Source organism: Corvus cornix, chromosome 3 (genome assembly GCF_000738735.6).
Source record: "Corvus cornix cornix isolate S_Up_H32 chromosome 3, ASM73873v5, whole genome shotgun sequence".
Classification (NCBI taxonomy): domain Eukaryota; kingdom Metazoa; phylum Chordata; class Aves; order Passeriformes; family Corvidae; genus Corvus; species Corvus cornix.
The window spans coordinates 59,741,026-59,762,287 of record NC_047056.1 but is presented as its reverse complement, the minus strand read 5'-3'; the positions used below and the strand labels follow the sequence as shown (position 1 = coordinate 59,762,287).

The following is a 21,262-nucleotide window of genomic DNA, read 5'->3' as shown; positions in this document are numbered from 1 at the left end:
GTTACACTAGCAAAGATTCTGTAGGATATCAGTGAGTGATGACAGGGCTGAATCTGTAAAAATTTAGTTACATACTTATTTGTCAAATACTGAAATAAGACCTACATGAACTACTGAAAAACCACTAATCATATTTTTCCCAGATTTTCCTGTTTATTCATTAGGACTTCTGTCTTGAAAATCTATGTACAGAAAGATTAACTCTCATGCATGCCTGAAATAAATCCCTTCCATTTCAAGTTAGTTTTTGTCAATGAATGAGCAGATATACAAGAAACTTCATGCAAAATTGTGTTTTGAGGGCCCGGTGTCTTTTTTAGTTAAGAAAGACATTAAATATATTTTACCTTTGTGATGTGTGTAGTTGTGGTAGTAGAAATGGACTCTGATGTAATTGTCTGTGCACTCACCAGCACACCGCTATCACCAACAGCACTGCCATCAAGCTATAAGAAAAAGGTATTTTTGTATTTTGGCATTTAAAAACCTTTGTTTTCACAGGAGAAAAGGCTATTTTTCTTATTAAACAGTCTTTAATTCAACTAGAACTGAAACCTAAATAGAAGCCATCCAAGTTTACAGAGTCATGTAAGGCTCTTATTACGGCTCATTCCTGTGCAGAATTCATGATCACAGTTAAGTGTTCCTTTCAGGAGCAATGAGATATTTTAATCAAGTTTCCAAAACTGGACTAAAGTGAGTTATACTTTTGCAGACAGTAACTAAGTCTTTTTTACAGAAAAAGAAAATTAGAACTTCTTAAGTAATATGGTTTTGTAACATTTCACTTACCTAATTCATAGCCTAAGTATAATCTTATCTGCTAGAAAAAAAGTATATGCTTTTGAAAAGCATTTTTGGACATTATCTATTTTGATCTACATAATCGGAATGAAAATAAGATTGCAAACAAACCAGTCACCATACCTGTGAAGATTCATATGTGATAGTCTTAGTTTCTGTTTGAACAATTGGAATTTCTTTAGTGGAGATTTCAGTTCTCTGTGCGGCATCCGAAATGGTTACCATCTCTGTTTTCACTACTGGAGGCTGTGATGCAAGAAATAAACAATCAATTCAAAAGACAGAAGAAGTTTTGTAAAGTGGACCAAGAAAACACAACCAAAAGCTCAAGAAAAGCATAACAGTAAGATAAGTATTTGACTGACTTCCCATACAAAAAGCATGCAGTAAAAAAGCAAAATGAAACGAAGATTAATATATCAGCTCTCTAGGATATCCATAATATTGTAGGAAAATTTAATCTCCTAATAACCTTGTCAAAGTTCAGTGTTTCAGCCAACAGTACATATCAAAGAGCAATTGCTAAAACGAAGCTACATGTGTACTGAAAATGTGTAAAAGGATCACTACAAAAAAAAAAATCTTAGTTTGCATTAAGAAATTGACAGCTAGCTCAGAGAGATGAACTTTGTATTAGAACTAATCTGGGAAAATACCTATCACTCCTCAGTCTGCAAATCAGGACTAGAAATTCCATAAAATTTTAACTATATAATATGTATTACTTCTGGAAAAGAAAAACTTTTGAAAACTGGATTTTAAGCAGTCTAAATTTTTCTGTAAGTCAATTACTTCTTTTGACAAAGATTCTAAAAAGCTACTTCAACAATTTAGAATAAAGTAGTGGTATTCTCTGCAATATCACAAACAAAGCAATTAACCTGGGGTCTGTAAGCTAGTGAACTCATGACTTATCTTATTGGAGGAGATTTTCACTAGATTTAAGAACTAAAGCCTTTTGATATTTTTCTAGATGCGTCAGCTGCTATCTTATATTGGTTTTGAATACACATGGGGTAAAATGCCAGGACAAAAACGCAAACACCCTTTCAAGCTTACACACACAGTAGCCCTTCTCCCCTTCCTCCAAACTATCTATGTTTTTAGGAAGTGTGGGTGCTTGCAAATTTTAAAAGTCTAATAAACTAATTATTTCATGTAATTCATCAGAACAGTTGTGTATGCAAAAGACAACAAAAGAAAGAATACAAGCTGTTTCGATTTAGAAGGAAAAAAAATTGCCACCATTACAACAACAAGCAGGTAGAGAACTACAAAAAACCCACTGAATTGGTGAAAAACTCAGCAGAAGATTATGACAAATTTACAAAGACATACATGTCTGCATTTAATTTTTTCCCCTTCTGCTTCTTTATCATTTGCCCAGTAAGGAACTCTTCAACCTTGTTTGGCTTAAAACAACTGGTTGCGACAGGAACCCCTGCATGCTTCCTAAGTATCTACTGCACGAGAAGACTTCATAGAAACGTGATATGAGCATCACCACTTAACAGTGCAGTGCTCTCACCTATGCAATTTCTAGCCACACATATTCTAGCCTAAAAATCCGTAATGTTTTACTGAAAGAAGGAAAAAAAAGGCAGGAAAAGCAGCGATTAATTACAGGGGAAAAAGGAACAAAAATTTGTGACGGGTGCTTTCTAATTTCAATTTGCAATAGTTTTCCAATCACAATTACATGTCATGGACTTGTCAAAAACAGTTGACAAATAGACAAGACAAGACTTAAAACACTGGAAACATGTAAGTAATAAATACACATTATGTATGTGCATATAAAATACGGAGGAGATTAAAAAAAAAGAGATCTCAGTCTTCGGAAGGTTTGCCTTTACTGGTGATTTTCACGCAGTTCTAGCAAAAAGTCAGAAACCATAACTGAAGGAGACAGAATTTCACTGCTCATCAATGGTTTCTCCTTCCAAATGATCTGAATCTTGTTGGATGCCAGAAGATGTGGAGGAATAGGAGAAGAAGAAAGGCAGGTATATGTTCACCCCAAGAAATATCTCTGCTTAATCTAGTTGTCATACTGTTCTACCATTTACCTCAGAACAACAAATTAATTGTGGTGTAACATCAATGTCAACATGAGACACATCTCCATTGAGTTTCAGCTGTTCCTCCTCTTTTTCTTCACCTAAATCTTGCTTAATTTGTTCTGACAAATTCTTCTCTTCTGTAGCTACAGTAACTGTATTTTCCTGAACCAAATCTTCAGCTGTAACTTGTGTGTGCTCCACTGGGACATTTAGTTTACTGCCTTCTGGTACGGCTTCCACATGCTGCGTTTTTTCTTCATGTTCTTTCCTTTTCACGTCTTCCTCTTCTTCCTGTTCTTCCCTGATGATTTCCTCAATTGACCTATGATGGGGCTGGTATTCTCCCACCTCTTCATCCTCACTCTCACTACTACTGCTGCTGCTGCTACTATCTGATGGCAATGATGAAGAGTCCTTTTTTGACAGGTGCTCCACCTTACATGTCTCCCCAGCATCAGTGGCAATGTGTATTTTCCCTTTGTTGGTTTCGTCTACGACTACTGTTTCTTCTATCCCAAACTCTGCCTGCTTCTTCTCCTCCACTATGTCCAGAGTCTCATGTGAACTCTGCACAAAAAACATGGATGAGGAAAAACAAAAGTAGAGTATATGAATAAATTAAAATGATGAAAATAAAATTAGCTGATGGCTGGTTCATGTCATATGGAAGACAAAAGATGGCTGTGATGGTTAACTGAAAAAAGAAGGAAGGAAAGAATGAAGATGGATTGGAAGAGTTAGAGCCAATTTAGCCATGGAAAAAAGTCTGCAGAACCTTATCAGCATCGCTGACTCCAGTACAAGGCCCTTCTGCTCTGGAAGCATGTCTCTGTGAAACAAAAAGTAATCAGAGGACAAGAATCAATGCATAACCCTTTTCAATAGTGCAACATCCTCCAAGCAAGCTTTTAAGAGTGTATACGCATGATACTAGACAGATGCTACATATTCACTGCAAGATGATAGTTTCCTTACACTTCATCGAGATATTTGATCAAAAGTAGGTAAGAGTTATGGAAATTATTATTGGCATAAGAATTGAATTATGAAAGCCTGAAAATAAAAAGCATGAATGCACTAGCCAGTGATGCTACTGAGGCAGTTATTTCTCTCAGTTAAATCAAGAATTCAGAATAAATAATATTTTAAAAAAGTAAACAGCAAAAAATAACGTTCTACTACCAGTTTGCGATAATTTAAAAAATAGTAAAAAAGGCTTTGTTGTATGGTTTTATTCGTTGCCTTTGTTCTGTTACTTTATGAAACTTAATAGATAACGAGAGGAAGACTGCTTAGGGTAGTATGTTGCCAGAATAGCAATACATGATTACCAAGAAGATCCTATTAGAATTCAGTTTGGAGCCAAAAGGATGATATTAAAGCAGCTATATTAGTATTTGTTGCATAACAAAATAACGACAGCTATCTGAAAGCCCACAGTAAATTATGTATTAGGTGTCAGGTTTTTTTAATCAAACGTATTTTTAGTGAACAGTCTGCAGCAAAATTAAGAGCTCAAATGAAAAGAATGCAAAAATCGACACACCATCTGTGACTTAATGCTAGCTTTTATTGCTGTTTACCTAGCGCAGCACCTACGGAGCATAAGCTTAGGCAAGCACCGATTCCTCCCTGTTCGTGGCGTGCTGCAGACGCAGAGCTAAGCTCCGAGGCAGGCAGGCACGCCGCTCTAAGGCAGGCGGGACGCACGGGAGCAGCCGCCCGCAGCCCGGCCCCGTCCCTGCCCCGGCCCCGCGCCCGAGCAGCACCTGGGGCGGCGCGGCCGCGGCGGCGCCCGTCTGCTCCCGCGCAGCGCCCTCTGCTGGCCCCGGGCTGGCGGCGGCGAAGGGCCCGCTGGTGCCGGCGCCGAAGCGCTCCTTACTAAACAAAATGGAGGTTATCTCCTCTTCCAGGCTCTAGACGGGTCAGAGAAGGGAAAGAATTAGACAGCGGCGGACGGAGCGGCAGCCACCTACAAGGGAAATGTTTGGCAAGACAGAGACGTGACAAAGGCAAGGGCTGGGCGGGAGCAGGGGGGCACGGACAGAGGGGACACAGCACAGCCGTGCGCTGGGGCTGCGCCTCCACCATGCGCAACACACCGTGGAAACTGAATATATCGACATTTACACATCGACATTTACACATCGACATTTACACATCGACATTTACACATCGACATTTACACGGATTTCCCAAACAGCACGGTTTACTTAGCTGGTAATTCCGTATTTACTATTGGGATTTTTTTTCCCTTTTAAAAATCCATTTTTGATACCTTCTAATGCCCAGCTGGATCAGAGCTCCAGGTCTGTCAGACACATTTGCTTAAAATACATACCCACAGAGCTGAAATGTTAAAATATTTCTTACTTCTTTATAATAAATGTTATATATATGTTTTCAAAATACTTAAATATCCTAAGGAAATTCATGTCGATTAAAAATCTGTTTTAATAAAGCCCTTCCCATTTCAGTGGGAAAACTTGTTTTTTTTTTTCAAATATACATAAAAGATTACACATTGCTTTAAAGCATAAGTTATATGTTCATAGTCTGGTCTATTTTTTGTAGGGCTATAAATCTGTATGGTTAAGCAAAGTTTGAAAGTTCATGTGGGTACAAGTCTCTGAAAGGCTACAATTCTTTATTTCAGATTTCATTGCACGAACGCTGGTAAGAAGTTAGAAGTAAAAGCGGTTAAAATAAAAAGCCATCAACATACAAATCCATAACATGACATAAGACACATGTTGACAACATTCCATGAGATACATTTCAGCCTTCCTGAAGGGCACTACAGAGAATCATGCCAGAAGCAGACGCCAGAGGAAAGCCAAGGTGCCATGCACACAGCTGCAGCGGTGGGGATTCACCATGAGAGCAGTGATGTAGAGTATGAACTGACAGAGGTTACACCATGCTACTGTACATACACTACAGCCCAGATGGCATGCAGAAGAACAGAGACGGAAAAAGAAAAAGAACCTGTAACTTGTTCTTTTTCCCTACACTAAAATTCAAAGTTTATTTCAAGGGTGGCTAAGAAAAGTTAACAGGAGTGCAAGTTATTTAATCTGCCTTCATGCAACATTGAATATCCATCAGGGCAATGTGTTCCTTACCCCTCCTTTCTTTCCCTAGTTTGCTACACCCAAGAAGCATTCATCTCTTAACAGATTACATCCAGAGGCAAAGATGTTAATGATCCTCCTTTCACTGTACTCTGGTACCTTGTTTTCTGATCACTCAAAGAATTAAAAATTAAAAAAAAAAGCAGGCAAACCCCAAAATCTTTATGTGGTAGGTGGTCAGGCTGTGTGCATCTCTCTCTATCCCTGCTCCCCCTTATATATATATATATATATATAGTTAAAGACACACACATACCACCCCTCTTTTAGCATTTTCCCACCTTCAAATTTTTGGGTCTTCCAGTCTTTTAAAATGAAAACCCCAGTCACACAGTTCATTTGATAATGTAACCCCTGTTTCCTGGGGTAAATTTCCTTAGTAAAAAGGATTAAATGTATAGATAGGATTCATCAATTTTCTATCAGCCCCTGTTTAAATTCCTGGCAAATTCTTCTGGTACACAGTCATACACTCTAACATGATATATTGTTTACAAGCTGCGGCAGATGGATTAAAGAAAAAATATTGTGGGTATCCATAAAACAGAAATTTTTCCCATATTTGCGACATACATATTAATGTGTCGGGTTTTGTTTAATTAAGTCACAGATGCTGTGCACTTGCAAGAGTATGGTGGATCTAGAGTATACTGGCACAAATGAGATGCACCCAAAATAACATTTCTAGTACACAGAAAATTACTTATTTGCAAGCATTTTTGCTGAAGCAAAAGAAGGAAGAAAACAAAGACTATTAGCAGTGGTATCCCTGCTTTATTCTCATCTATTATTCAGCTATCCTAAAGGACAGGCAAGGATCAACAGGCATCCATCAACAAATAATTCAGGATGGAAATACAGTTTCCCAAATGTCATAATTCTATATGTTAGTGAAATAGGACTGCCAGCTTCACATTCACCTAATAGACCAAAAGTGATGTAAAAAAAGCAACATCACAATTGCTACTCATCACTATCACACTGCTACTAGTCCCACTGGTTATAGAGTGCTTTTCTTTGCATAGATGTTATACCAACTTATCAGGGACAAACCCTCCCTCTTTTCCTGAATGAAAATACAGGTACAGAAGTGCAGAGGTACTCAGAACAGGTTGCCTTTGAAATGAAGCTGTTTATACAGCATTATTGATCTGAACAATGATTACATAGTGAACACCCAAAGCAAAAGTTCTTGTGTGAAGTGTCTAGTAATGGCAAGCAATTATTTCCATACAGAGTGAAAATACATGTTTTGGTGTCATCCTAGTCACATCAAATACAGTAATTTTCCAGTGAAAAATTGGTTTTCTTTTCAAATAGTGGCCATTCAGAACTTCATGGTTAGTTTGACGTTTTAAGAAAAATGTTGCTGGCATTCTTATATGTGTGTATCTATACACATATACACACAGAGATCCTGGTTTACAACTCAACATTCTCCTTCCAGTATTGGCTTAAAAAAGTTATTTCCATCAAGGGAAAAAAAAAAAAAAAAGAACAAGAAAGAAGTGCCCAAGCTAGCAAGCTAGCCCACAGCAGATATAGCGACAAAGCAGCAGGTTTCAGGGCAGCCACCTTATCGGTTTCCTCTGGTTTTGCTCCAGCAATCCACGGCATTGCAATCCATTGTTTCTCCTTCCCAGGCAGTGTTTTCACTTGGAAAATGTGGTCTCCTTTTTTCTATTTGGTTTTCATTTTATAAAACCAGTGTAAATCAACAAGCAATGAAACAGACATACACTGTACATAAACATAAAACCAAATCATCTGGAAGTGACAGAACATACTAGATGAGCAAAAAAAGAAACCAAATCACCAGATACAAAATAACTTGCAGGGGCCTCAACTTCAATGCAAAGAAATTAATACAGAAAATACACACAAATACATAATAAAAATTAAGTTACACTTTGACATAAATCTCTGTTTCAACCAAAAATATATTTATCGCTATTAAATGAACCACTGTGTCATGAATATTTGAAAATATGACCAACATTTGTATCTATGCATATACCACCATGTGTAGAAATATTAAGGTGGTACTAAGAAATTTGAGGAATTTCTTGGCAGTAACCATAAATTAACAGAATAAAGAAGTGATGCATAGTTGCTGTGTTCTCTGTATGCACATACTCACAGTTCAGACTGCTTACAGATATTACTGAAATAACGTCCTACTATCAAAAAGAATTCTGTAGCATCAGGCCTGCTTAATTGAAAGCTCACATTTCTGTGCACTAAAAGAAAGCTGAAGAATTTAAGGGGATAGGACAACAATACATTCAAGGAAGGAAGGGTGGGAACCATGGTGATAGACAAGGACAACACCACAAGCTGATTGCTTTAAAAGACTGATTTACTCATCTCCTGAAAGAAACAGCTAATAACCCAATATAACTACAAGTTTCACAACAGCATGAGAAATTTGGGTAGCTTTCTTGGTACAGGCTTTCAGGATGTTATTTGTAGAAAACTGTTTTCCATACTGCTGTTTCAAGGTTCAGTCAGAAAGGAGAGGTAGAGAGAAAAAGTAGATAAATTCATTTTACAGACTCTTAAAGATTAAGATAAGTAAATTTTAACAACTACATTAAATGTGTCCAGAAGTCAATACTGTAAATTAACTGATCGCATGAAGCCCTTCTGAAACAAAACACAGACTGTGTGTCTCTTTATGCACAAGCTGTCTATGAAGAGATAAAGATATAGAAAAGGAAGGAAAAGTTCTACGGTCACTGAAAAATTATCAATCTGTGTAAATCAGAGTGAAATTTAAGATATCCTTAACATACAGGAAAATACTGCCATCACTTCTGTTTTCCTCTAATTCAGTTGTTCATGTAGAAGAATAAAATTCCACCCACAATTTAAAGTCAGGTCCAATAGTAAGTGCTAAAAAAGTTAATGTATACTTAGTAATAACAAATATTACACCACACAAATAGTGTTAACCTAAAGGACAAACTGCATTTGCTGTATTACATACAGGGTTGTATGGAAAGGCATGCAGACAGGTGTGTGCAGTGACATACCCCTTGTGTCTGTAGGGACAGAGGTGTGATACGCCGCTTTTCCCACTCATTTGGGCGTGGTTCGGGTGTGGATTCCATGAAATTGCGCTTGAGCTCACTAATGCTAGCCTGGTGTTTCAGTAAGTCGTCCTGGGTCTTATCCAGGTCCTAGCAACCCGCAACATAAAACAAAGTAGGACAAAACACGACAACAAAAGCAAACTTAACTGGGGGAAAAAAAAAAAAAAAAGGAAACAGAAGCAACCAAACCAAGGAAAGTGCCTTGTGTCTGAAAAGGTGACCCTCTTTGGAGTGCCTCAAAATAAAAAATTTAAGGCTGCAAGGAACCAAGATTTTTTAATTTTGTTTTTGTAGTGAAGGTCTACTCATACACTGCTTCTTCCATATTTTCAAGCAAAGGAAAATAATGCTGTACATGGTTATTTAGCAGAGAGCTACTTTCACCCAAAACATGACACTACTAGCCCTTTGAAACAATAATAATTTCCAGGAGCTGTTTGCTTTCAACTAAAATTTGTAAGCACAGAAGCAAATGTCTCAGGATACTGCACAGCTAACATAACTGAAGGTAGCTTTAAGAAAGAATAGTTTAACCCAAGGAGCATAAAAATGGATCTTTCTTTATATTACGAGCTCCATGAAAAATACTTACATCTGTGAACACAATACTACACAGCCAAATATGCAAGCAGCTAACACCTGCTTAGCTTCAGAGGGACGACTCATTGTGCCTCTCGTGTAGGCTTAAACTTACTGGAAGAGTCAGATTTAAAGACTTAAAACCTGTTACCTACCAATTCTACATTTAAGAACCTGACAGCAGACAGACACAAGTAGGAATAGTTTTCATGCATGCCAGTACCAAAAAAATGATCTCTCTAAATTGCACCTCCATGGACCAGTGCCAAAGGGGACACCACAGCATGAATACCAAATGAGATTTTGTCATGACCCATTGAGGCCAAACTGCAGCACCTTGGATCAAATAACTACAAGGGATTCTTTCACTTTGTACCAGCTACAGGGCAGAGGTAAGGTTCAGGAGCTGTGCCAAAATGTAAGTGCTCTAGTAACCAGACAAAAATATATATGTTTAGCTTTCTTGGGAATTCATTGTCTTCTAAATACAGTGGCTGGACTTTGGTGGGAAAAGCAGATTTCACCCTGCCTTCACAATTTGTCTTCCTTCCAGCATTCCAGGTCTCGAGAAAAGTTTATGCTTACTCTAACACAAGAATATTTTTTTCAGTAGTATCCTGTAGTTATATTCAAGTTTAAGCCTCAGATCCATTTTTAGTAAAGAACTAAAAGACTGAGTATTAAAATGAAATATTATCATTGCGGACTAAGGAAGTTTTGTCAAAAGAATGTCGTAAGAAATAATAATCTAGGTAAAGAATCTGGATGTTTTTACAAAGATTTTAAATACTTTTTAGCAGAGCGTTCCGAAATTTACCATTTAGGTTAGGATTTTTATTTTCAGTGATCACAATGCAAAGACACTTCACATTAAGTCATGAAAAATCCAACCACCAAACTCATTAGTTTCTAAGTTCTTTTCACTTGCATGTTCAGCCCCAGTAAGGGTTTGGTGCTGCACGTATATTTCCTAACCCTGTGGATAAGCCTGCATGCAGCTTGAACATTTGAACCTCTCCCCTTCTGGCAACTCAGTAGGTTTGTATTGTCACAGGACCACTTTTCATCCTGGACTAACAAATGAGACATTAAGTATGTCCCCCTACAGTTTGCATTTCCTGAGTGAAGTAAAATCTTATGCCAAAGGCATTCTATTATACAACTGAAGCTCGTAACAATCACGTCATTATTGTAAGACCTGTCTTGGCTTGACACAAGGCACATTTCTTGGACTTGATCAAAGCACAGTTATGCAATGCACACTTTCAGTGCTTTAGTAAGTTATACACAAGCAAAGTTTCAATAGTGATAAAAAGCTGCAAAAAGCCATAAAACATTAGTTGGGTTACTGCGATCCACACATCTCCTTATTACTGAACAAAACCAATCATTTAAAAAAAACAGTTTTTGTGACAAAGGGAATTATTTATAGCCCCATCTGGATGAATAAAACAAAGACAGCAGTAGGATTTTCTAAAACATTTTCAGATATTAGCTTAGGTTATTAACCACAAGTTAAATGATACTGATTATAACTACAGACAGTCTCTGATAAAATAATTGAGATTAGCAATCTATATGAAAATTCTTGCAATAAAAATCTCTGCTTCAGTGACAAAGCACTATGCATGAACGTACTGTTCAAAGCTCTTAGTTGTTGCTCATCTTCAATGAAAACCAACCTTCAAGAAGCAAAATTTACTTCCATTTGAAAAGGAAAAAATAAAGCAAATATTTCAGAAGATATCCAAACATTGAATCTTTGAATATCTGATCCTTTCATCATTTCTCAATGCTCCTAAAACCAGTGTCAGAACCAGAATTGGCTTTCTATATTTCTGCTGCTTGCCCCTTACTAATTCTATTTATTCAGCTAATGTATTTGATGAAGGTAGATTAAACTGGCAAAAGCTAGAAGCCCTGCTCAACAGAAGATGCAAACATTGAGGTGCAATGTACAAAAATCAATTTAGAATTATGAATTGCACCCATGTGTTTGCTTTATCTAAATAGGGCTATTATTCCCTGTTGCCACCTTGAAAACATTTAGCAAAAATACACTAATTGACATTCAGCGTTCAAGCTGAGGGCTGGTTGTGGGGTTTTTGCATTTGTTTGTTTTTTATTTAAACTCAGAAACTAGAATGATAACATGCAACATTTCCAAGCTGGTTTTCCCCATGCACTTCATGCACTGTGTCCCTAACAGCTTGCAAGTGACCTCCCATTCCATGCAGCCTGGCAGCCCGTGAGAATGGAGAGTATTTCTTGTATTATATACAAACCTCCAACATTAAATTGCTATGTCTGACATAAATATTTTCCCCGTCTACTCTCAAGGAACTGATCTGTGAAATTGAGCCACATAAACAAAAAAAACGAAAACAAAACATAAAGAACATAAAATGGACCAGCAAGTAAATAAAAAAGGACCCTTACAATCAGACAGTTAAATAAAGGAAATAAAATGGTATGGTGAAAAGGCACTATTCAGACAAAACCCACAGAAATTTAGGGTGCTAACAAGGCAGGCAGCCACAGCCAGGTTCAATTGTAAAAGAACAACCAAGCACCTTCTGCTGTGCTTCCTCCTCTTCGCATTCCACCTGTGTGAGCGCATGACAAATTATCAAGAAAAGGAGGTGTTAACATTGGCTTACAGACTAACACAGAGGCTTCATCTCTTTGTAAATGCTGCTAAATGTGCTGGATTTTACAGACCTTTACTTTTTCGGCCCCAGATGTCGAAATTAAGCGACTTGGGTCTTCTTGCACCTACATTGTTGTAGAATGGCTGAAGTAATTTTTGGCATAAGTGGCATGAAAAATGGAAGTTTCACACTGTGTCTCTTTCTTGCTGTGCTTTTTATTGTTTCCCAGGTGAAAATTTAAGAATGAGTAACGAAGAAAAATGATATGCATAATTTCTATGGTAAGTGGCTTAAATCCTGCAACGAGTTGATGAGAAAATGGAATCTAATCCAGCAGTTCTTTTGGGAAAAGAGTCTAGGGTTCAAGTCAAACACTTAAACACTGTATTTACCAACTGTCTTAAATTTTAGGAATGTTGTTGTCTTGGGATGAACTATTTGCACACACCCCCCACCCCCCCCTCTTTTTAGGTGAATATATTTATTCTTAAACTGCAATGCATTCTGTTGGAAATAGTAACTAATCTTCATATCTTATCTCCAAGTATTCTGAATGCCTTTAGGAACAGCATTCTTTAAAAAGTGAACCACTTCCCAGTTGTCTTTCCACAAGTACAAATATCAACTGGTAATCTTAGGAAAAGATGCATTTACAAGTCAACACACTGCAAGTTCATAAATTTGAAGAGGGATTTACTATTCATACTGTTACATTTTGAATTCTGTGTGAATGCACATATGATGTAGTACATATCTCATTTTCATTAATTCCTGACTTATCTGGGGTTCTATTTTATGTAAGTATGTTACAAATTATGGATTGAATTAGACTACAGAAAAATTGAGAAAATCTTAGTGTCATGTTTTTTGTTATTTTATACTTAGACTGGTATTATAATGACATCGTGTCATATTTAGCATGTCTTTAATATGTACATTGGTTTAGCAAACTTTGTTAAATGTAACATTAAACAGATCCTCCTCCTTTTTGATTCTATAATAATTGGTTTAATATTTTCTTTGAGGATCAAAATAGAAGACCTTTTTCTAGTGGTATTGCTGTAGTACGTGCAGCAGACATAAGGAAAGGAGGCATTTTGTCAGCCACTCCAGATGATCAGAGCAACATACTAGTGTGACTGAGGCTTCTGAACAGCAATTTTAGCAGTGTATTCCAAAGAACGTTCAGACCAGTGATACAGCCTGACACAGCCTGCAATCCCAGCTAATGAATGAAATCAGTCTCAACTGCTGCTAGAGATTAATCAAAGCATGTGAAAAAAGAAAAAGTGCCTTGGACAGACTCAACTTTGCACACGCCCTTGGAGAGCTGAAACATCTGAAATCTGGAATAACAAAACACTGATTTTAAAGTATTCGCAGTTTTCTGAATTCAGCTTTTAGGAATTTCATTTTTCAGTTCTAAACAGAACTTCACACATGTGCATTCCAGTCAATGCATGCAGGAGACAGGCATTTTAAGACCAATTGACAGTGCAAATAGAACTTGCAAATAGTATCAAATAACATCTATTGTTACACAGAGCACTTTCAGTATTCAGATTTATGTGCTCGTTAACATTTTAAACTACAATGCAAGTCCACCTGCAGCTCAGTATCTGTGGAATACAATGAAATTATGCATGCTGTAGGAAATTAGGCAGAAAAACCATGAGCTATCTATTGACTAAGAGTCCCACAATGGCAATTTTTCACAAATGAGAAATGCTAAAAAGATACATATGCATTTGTGTATTTATATATATATATTTACAGGCATGTACACAGATAATCTCTAACTAGGAAGTGTGCAAAACTGAGCAAGCTTCGTGAGAAAAAGCATAAATGCAATGTGCAGGTGTCAACATTTAAGCAGCAAAATTACACACCTCCTCTTCCTCTGCTTTGTCATTCAGGTCATTGCCATTAGAGCTACTAAAGGAAGTCACCTTAGGCTCCAGGTAGCAAAGGGACAGAGCAAGAGGAAGGGAAAATGTGAGTGAAAAAGGAATAGACTGGAAAGCAGACAGAAGGAGGACAAAGATAAGGAGAAAAGAGGGGATGAAGGAAGGAGAGGTAATAGGAATATAGTGCTGAAGGCCAGGTGGGAGGAAAGAAATGCAAACATCAGGAAGGCTAGGAAAAGTAATATAGCCATCCTCATCAAGCAGCGAACGGAAATGAAAAGAAAGGCATCTGAAGAAGCTGAATGAGACGCACAACTCGGTGCTTTTGTAGTCATTTGTATGGATTCTTCCCTCAACGGTAGGGGAGCCTCGACTATCTAGGGGTCTCATCGATTCAAAGGTATTACTTGGTGAAGCTGTTCTGGTTTTATTATGATCTGATGTTTGTTCCATGGAATTGCACTCTGAAATGTCTGGAATGGTAAGGAGGGGCTCTTCAAAGGGGTCTTCCTCAGAAATATCTGAAAGCATGTCGATCTCGGGGACAGGTGACAAGTTTGTGAAATGGGATGACATGGAATGGATGGACAGTGATGATGGGTGTACGTGAGTGAGCTGAAGAAAAAAGTTCTGTGCACAGTGGAAAATGAAAGCACAACAAAAATGCAAGTTTGAAGGCACATGAAGAGGGGAAAAAAAAGAAATTATTAGTTAGTGAAAACTTTTACTTAGAAGAAGGGATAGCTTTACTAAAGCAATAGAAATAGAAATAAAAATCCCGCTGTGTTTTACAAGCAGCCAACTTGTTTACTTCTGTGGATTATGAAAGGAACCTATTACAAATGTTTTGATCTCAGGCTGTAAAGAACTGTGCACTTTTGAACTGTAATAGTCACTTAAAACAGATGGAAGCAGACAGACATTCAAAGCTTTGGCAGAAAGGTCAGAGGACAGTGCAGTACACGAAAGACAAGCTGGCACTTCTTGAGTTTATAACTGTTTTCTCTAAGACTTAAAGAGAACCAGAAAGGAAAAGAAGCATCTGCACTAGGGGGGAAAAAAAAAGCTGTTCACAGAATAAGCATGTGTAACAAAACCTTACTGAACAGCTTCCTGGAACAACTTCCTGAAATAGTGCCCTCCCCTCCACAACTGTTGGTTAAAATACTGAAAGATACACTACTTTGAAAACAAGGGAGAATCACCATTCTACCAAGGCTGAAGGCAAAATATAGTAATTTATTTTACCATTTTTTCTCCCATAAAGAAACTGTGTGTGCCTTTTTTCTCTTCAAATTCAAAATTATTTCAACTTGCCAGCAAACAAAAAAAAAAATATAACTGTGGTATTTGTTCTCTTCCTACACTTGAATGCAGTGGAAACATATGAACTGCACAGAGAAACTCAGCAGTCTCACTAAGAATAAAATGGGTAACTAACTTGCAAAAATGTTTGAGGACAAAATTACTCTTTAAATATTAAACGAAGTTCTGGAGAATCGCTGAAATAGAAATGATCTCCAAGAGAGAAAGAGCAGCAGATTTTAGCCAGCACATTGGGAGGAAATTTTTACATCAAATCATAGAAAAAATAAATTAAATTTTTGGACCTATTCCCCCAGTAGCTCAAACAAACAAGCAAATGGTTGCAACAGGAACAGATCACAGTACTTAACTTTTCACAGATATCTATACCTTAGTCAACATACAAGTTTTTAAAGGATGACATAATTCTGCAATGGCTACCAAAATTGTTACTTATGGTAATTAAACTCAGTCATAATATACCCAACTTTGTAGAGTGTACATAACCATGGTACATTAACATTTTTATTCAAGTCTAAACGAACTAAGGAAGTTAATAAAACTCACCCTTTGAAACATTTTTTCAAGAACACATGCAAGCTTACTGAGAATTTAAGTTCAATTTATAGCAATAAAAGAAACTCTAGGTCAGTGCCATTTGGAAGTTTGTATTCTCTTTTGCTTACATACACTTACATTAAGTTAAACACACAGAAACCACTTGACAATTTTCCTTTAATATTTTAATATAATGTGGTGTATGATACTCAGAACTGATAGGCACTAAATAACCACATGTGGACACACACCACATGAACAAATTAATTTCGGTGTGAAAGTCAGACATACCTTTCCATCCTGAGTCAATTCTAATTGTGGAGTTTTGAGTGGGCTTTCATCTTCTTCTCTGCCACCTTCTTTTAACTTGGCCTGACCAGCAGCTTCAAGATCAATGATTTTATCTCTGGCAGCCTGCCCTGCAGTAGCAGAGAAGTCTCTTAGAAGACTTTGGTCTGAAATACCCATGGGAGCTATTAGAAAACAAAATAATTTTGGTTAATTTGGGTAAGCTGAAACATTTTGGTTTTAAATCTTCTTAAGAAAAACATTTTATGATTGTATCAGCAGTGATCAACACAGCTAGTTACTGAGTGATACAGTATTTTTCATCTTCTTGGCTTTACAAAAAGTCTGTGGTTCCCATTGCACTGATATGAACAGCAATGCACCCTTTTCATAAAACTTGCACTTATTATGTATGTAAAAAACCCTCACAGTATCAGACAAGTATTTATCAACTTCTTGATTAGTCTTGGAAGATAAATTGAAGGTATTGTTCTTTTGACTGTGTAAATCACCATTAAAAAAAGAGAGACAATTATTAAAGAGGATTTTGTAGAAATTCACTGTTTGAGAGGACTACTTTAATGTAATGTAGAAATTGCTATGCATATAATTGTCACACTATTTTTCACTGGAACCTTAGCAAAACTGCACAAACAGCTCAGTGAAAGTAAGAACTTATCTCCCTATATGCTTGCAAAAAATGGAAGGAGGAAATACTGAGTATGTACACTTGAATATAGTCAAAGCACAAGGGAGTGAAAGGCCTTAAATGTTTTTCCTCTTATTTGATTCAGCATAACAGGATTAATGAGCAGGATGGCTCTTTTTTTAAATCATGATGACTTAGTCAAAATAGTAGTAATGAAACAGAGGAGAATTCATTAAATGAAGGAGTTTTAATAAATACAATTTTGATACAAACTTAATTCATTTAGTAATGTTCTGTAATACCTCCATATGCTTTGCTTTACAAAGCCAAGGTGCAGAAAGTTGAGAGGAAGAGGTGTGTCTTGGGAGTACCTTTGAGGGATATCCTCTTTTCAAAAGTCTAAGCTTCACACCAGAGGCTCCCTTAAGAGGGTAAGAAGCCAAGCCCAGCTAATGGGAAATATGGCATTTGGGATGTAAGGCTTTTGCAGGGCCCCTGTAAGTTCTGCAACTTAAACTTCTGATCCCTTCTTAGGTGGCAAAGAGAGCATTTCTTGGGTATATGTCCCTCAAGTTCCATGAGTAAATTTTGATAAATCAGAGTAACTTACGTTGGAAGGAACATCCAGAGGTCAGCTAATCCAAACCCCTGCTCAGAGAAGGTCGAATTAGACCAGGTTGCTCAAGGGCTTGTCCAGGTGAGTTTTAAGCACCTCCAAGGTCTTTTTAAACAAGCAAAAATTTGTTACTTGTAACCAAAATTTGCTGTGTCTCAGCTTGCAGGCGCGCCCCACTGCTCTATCACCAGGCACCTCTGAGAAACACATGGCTCTGTTTTTTCTATAGGTTTCCTGTCAGTAGCTGTAGACAGTAATACCTCACTACAGCCTTCTCCTTTTAAAGCTTAAGGACCACAGTTCCCTCAGCCTCTCCTCATATATCACAGGCCCCCAGCCCTCTGACCAGCTTGGTGGTCCTTACTGGGCTCGTAATATGTCACTGCTCATCTAGTACTGCAGAGAGCAAAGATGAACATGGTATTTCAGGCGTGGTCTTCAGAAAGTACTGAATAGAGAAGAACAATAATTTCTGATGTGCCAGCTACACTTTTGCTAATCCAGCCCAGAATACAGACAACCTTCTTTGCTGTAAGGACACTCTCATGTTGACTCGTGTTCAACCTGTTCCACTGGAGTCCCCAGATCCTTTTGTGCAAAGGAGCTTTCAGAACAATGTTTCATCATGCTCAAAATTTTGACGCTGATGCTTCTGTAAGAGTTAAAGTTAGGGCCTGAACACACATGCATGCATGCCTGTATTCTACAGATGATGCACAAGGGATGTCAGAGAGGCTTGATTATACAACCATTGAGAGTTGTGAAGAATTCAAATTGTTTCTAACCGAAAGAAGAAAAGGAACAAAACCAGACTCAGTAACACTGACATGGTGATGGGTTTTTTGGTTGCCACAAGAAGTCATCACATCCTATAGCAGTGCAAGCACTTTTGCCTCATATTTTTACTTCAGTTCTTGAAAGGTAAGATTGGTAGGTTTCCCAAGCAAGTGTCCCAGTTTCTTCTTTGTTATAGTATAGAAGAATGTGTATTTGCAGAAGTAAAACTCTTCTAAGTAGAAGATTTTTTAAAGAAAATAAGATAAAGTTGACAGCTCAATTGTAGCTAAACTCACATCACTGTCATGGTTCACTTTTATTCCAGTGAAGTTGTGCGTGCCTGAATCTAAGTCAAGCTTCATGTTATTTTGCTGAAGTGTTTTTCTATTATATATTATTGTAGAAGTGATTTTGAGTAAGACATATGCTTTTACATCTCACACATAGTGCTGCTACCCCTGCCTTTGGAAAGAATGCCTGTTTCCAGTAAAGGAAACCAGACGGTATTTCTGCTCAAAAAGACCAAACACCAGTAATGACAAAAAGAAACTTTAGCTATTCAAAGTCAACATAAAAACTTTCAACTAAACACTGAAGTACTGAATATACTAGGATAGCAATATACTGAACAAAATGAAGGAAAACTCTAAGAAACAATGTGTTCAGCCTTTTCTGCTTAAAGATGCTCAGGCCAACCCAGATCCCAAAAGAAGCCACTGACCAAACAATTCTATTAAGAGCCTATGGTATGTGCCTATCCCTTAAAAAAGGTATGAGTAGTGTACAGAGATGCTACATACCCAATATAGAATTTTCCATGTATTCACAGCAGTGCCATACCATTTAGGCAGTGACTGAACTTAATGTTTAGGTCACCTAACATTGACAAGTACCTAAATCGGCTTTAGGAACTGAAATTCATAAATTTGTCAAATGACCTTCTGGCCATCCATAATGTTAACATTTCCGAATGTTGGTCAGGTCAGAGTGACAATGCATAATGCAATCACAACCCTGAAAAAATAAGTCAGATTTCATACCTCCATCAAGGCTTCTGGAAACACGTTTGCTGGAAGTGCGCTCGAAGTACGGAGCTGGTCTGTCTATGAGGTTGCTGGCCTGTCGTGTCTGCGCTTGCGTACGGCCGCTGTAGCGGAACTTGGAACCCAAGGTCAGAAACTTCGCTTTTGGGGGCTGTTCTGGTGATACAAGTCTAAAAAGTAATATGAGGAAAGTCAGTTTAAAAGGCTTTATTTTAGGTATGTAATGAGGTAATTTGAAGCTACTTATTGCATTTCAACTTCAGTTCACAGTGCTCTCCAAGAGAGGATTCTACTGTAAGCTCTGCAAAGACCTTCTAAAACAATGCATGTTATTTACTGTTTGCAGTTGAAGTGATGCTGATAACCATCACATTTTTCCACAATATGACTAAGCATCTGGGATTCCTATCTTCTGGTGCTATCTTGGTTAAATTTTAATTTTTTTGTAGAAAGCTGAGGTCATTTTAGGTCCATGTAGAATACATCTCAGATCTCTCCTTAGAATGTTTCTTATAGTAAACACTATACATTCCACTTCCACTGCCTTTCGTATATTCTGAGGTACTAATATGGCAGCTGCTGTTCCTCAAAGTTAGGGAATGGTGTCTCAAACCTGTATAGAAGGGAGTATCAAGTGAAAAGAGATTGAGAACACTGGAGAGTTGTTACCCAACAGCAACAACTTTAACAGTCTACATTCAGACTCTAGCTTCTTTACAATGTCATTTATAAATTTATATAGGTTGATGTTCACTGGATATAAGGAGTGGGGGGAAGAAGCATATTGTGAAAAGTGTGAAAAAGAGTCAGTTACATGTACTGTTAATGCTGGATATGTATGTTTGTACCATAAATGTTGGAGTCATTATCAGAAAGTCCATGTACCAATGTGGCAGAACTGGCTGTGAGGGATTCTGTTTTCTTATCAGAAAGAGTGGCTGGGCATTGGAATGGGCTACCCAGGGAGGTGGTAGAGTCACCGTCCCTGGAGGTGTTTAAAAAAAGGCTGGATGTGGCACTCAGTGCCATGGTTTAGTTGATAAGGTGGTGTTAGGTCATAGGTTAGACATGATCTCCAAGGTCTTTTCCAACCTGGTTGATTGTGTACCACCAGGTTTTGATATCATGTGAGTTTGAAGACAGGTTCTCTCTACATCCCTGAACTTCCTTCAGTATAGGACTTCAAAGTTCATATTCATGTAACCCCTGTTGCTTGTACTTTATACTTGAAATCTGACCATCAGCTGCAACAGAGGGTACTGTTTGTTCCACTGCCATCCTTGCTGATATTGCAAACAGTCATCACTGCAAGAACTCCTCCCAGTCCCTGCTTCTCTGGAAAGGCCTTTGATGTTGTTTCCTGGATCAATGTAATGCTGCAAATTCATGCTCACCCATCATGGCCTACTCTCTCTGTATAAAACTATCAGATTATTGCAGACAAAGCTTCTTGATTTGAGAACCTGCAAAGAATGAGCAGCTCATTGAACATCAACTTCTTTCTAGCAGAACCAGCAATTCATGTGCCCTTTGTACTGAGGATGGCACAGATGGGCAAGCAAGAGTTCAAACTGTGCTGACTTTTTTCTCCTCTTTTGAAGCATTTGCACAGAAATATCTGCGTCAGCAGAACCCAATCGAATGTATGCTAAGACAGTATCCAGTGCTGGGTTCTGAAGACTACAACAGTCATTCTAAAGGTATTTCAACAAAACTGAAGAATTTTCAGGTACCTAGCAAACAGAACAGTGAGCTAGTGTGGTGAGCTGACCCAGGCTGGATACCAGAGTCCC

At 37.7% G+C, this 21,262-nt stretch overlaps 1 protein-coding gene across 28 annotated transcripts in view; it reads right to left on the bottom strand.

Annotated features, from left to right (window-relative positions):
* The window catches only part of EPB41L2 (erythrocyte membrane protein band 4.1 like 2), a 113,723-nt gene that overhangs the window by 9,681 nt on the left and 82,780 nt on the right, over positions 1 to 21,262 (bottom strand). For 3 of the 28 annotated variants that reach the window (XM_039567860.1, XM_039567861.1, XM_039567859.1), the window contains 11 exons: positions 19,467 to 19,639; positions 16,388 to 16,569; positions 14,216 to 14,863; positions 12,249 to 12,281; positions 9,037 to 9,183; positions 7,577 to 7,681; positions 4,637 to 4,783; positions 3,643 to 3,696; positions 2,874 to 3,434; positions 928 to 1,050; positions 348 to 446 (listed from right to left, as the gene is read on the bottom strand). In XM_039567860.1, coding sequence (XP_039423794.1) covers positions 348 to 446; positions 928 to 1,050; positions 2,874 to 3,434; positions 3,643 to 3,696; positions 4,637 to 4,783; positions 7,577 to 7,681; positions 9,037 to 9,183; positions 12,249 to 12,281; positions 14,216 to 14,863; positions 16,388 to 16,569; positions 19,467 to 19,639 — 2,272 coding nt within the window. Of the gene's footprint in view, positions 1 to 347; positions 447 to 927; positions 1,051 to 2,873; positions 3,435 to 3,642; positions 3,697 to 4,636; positions 4,784 to 7,576; positions 7,682 to 9,036; positions 9,184 to 11,960; positions 12,024 to 12,248; positions 12,282 to 14,215; positions 14,864 to 16,387; positions 16,570 to 19,466; positions 19,640 to 21,262 lie in introns of all 28 variants that reach the window. The other 25 variants (XM_039567885.1, XM_039567871.1, XM_039567863.1 and 22 more) reach the window with 24 other exon arrangements.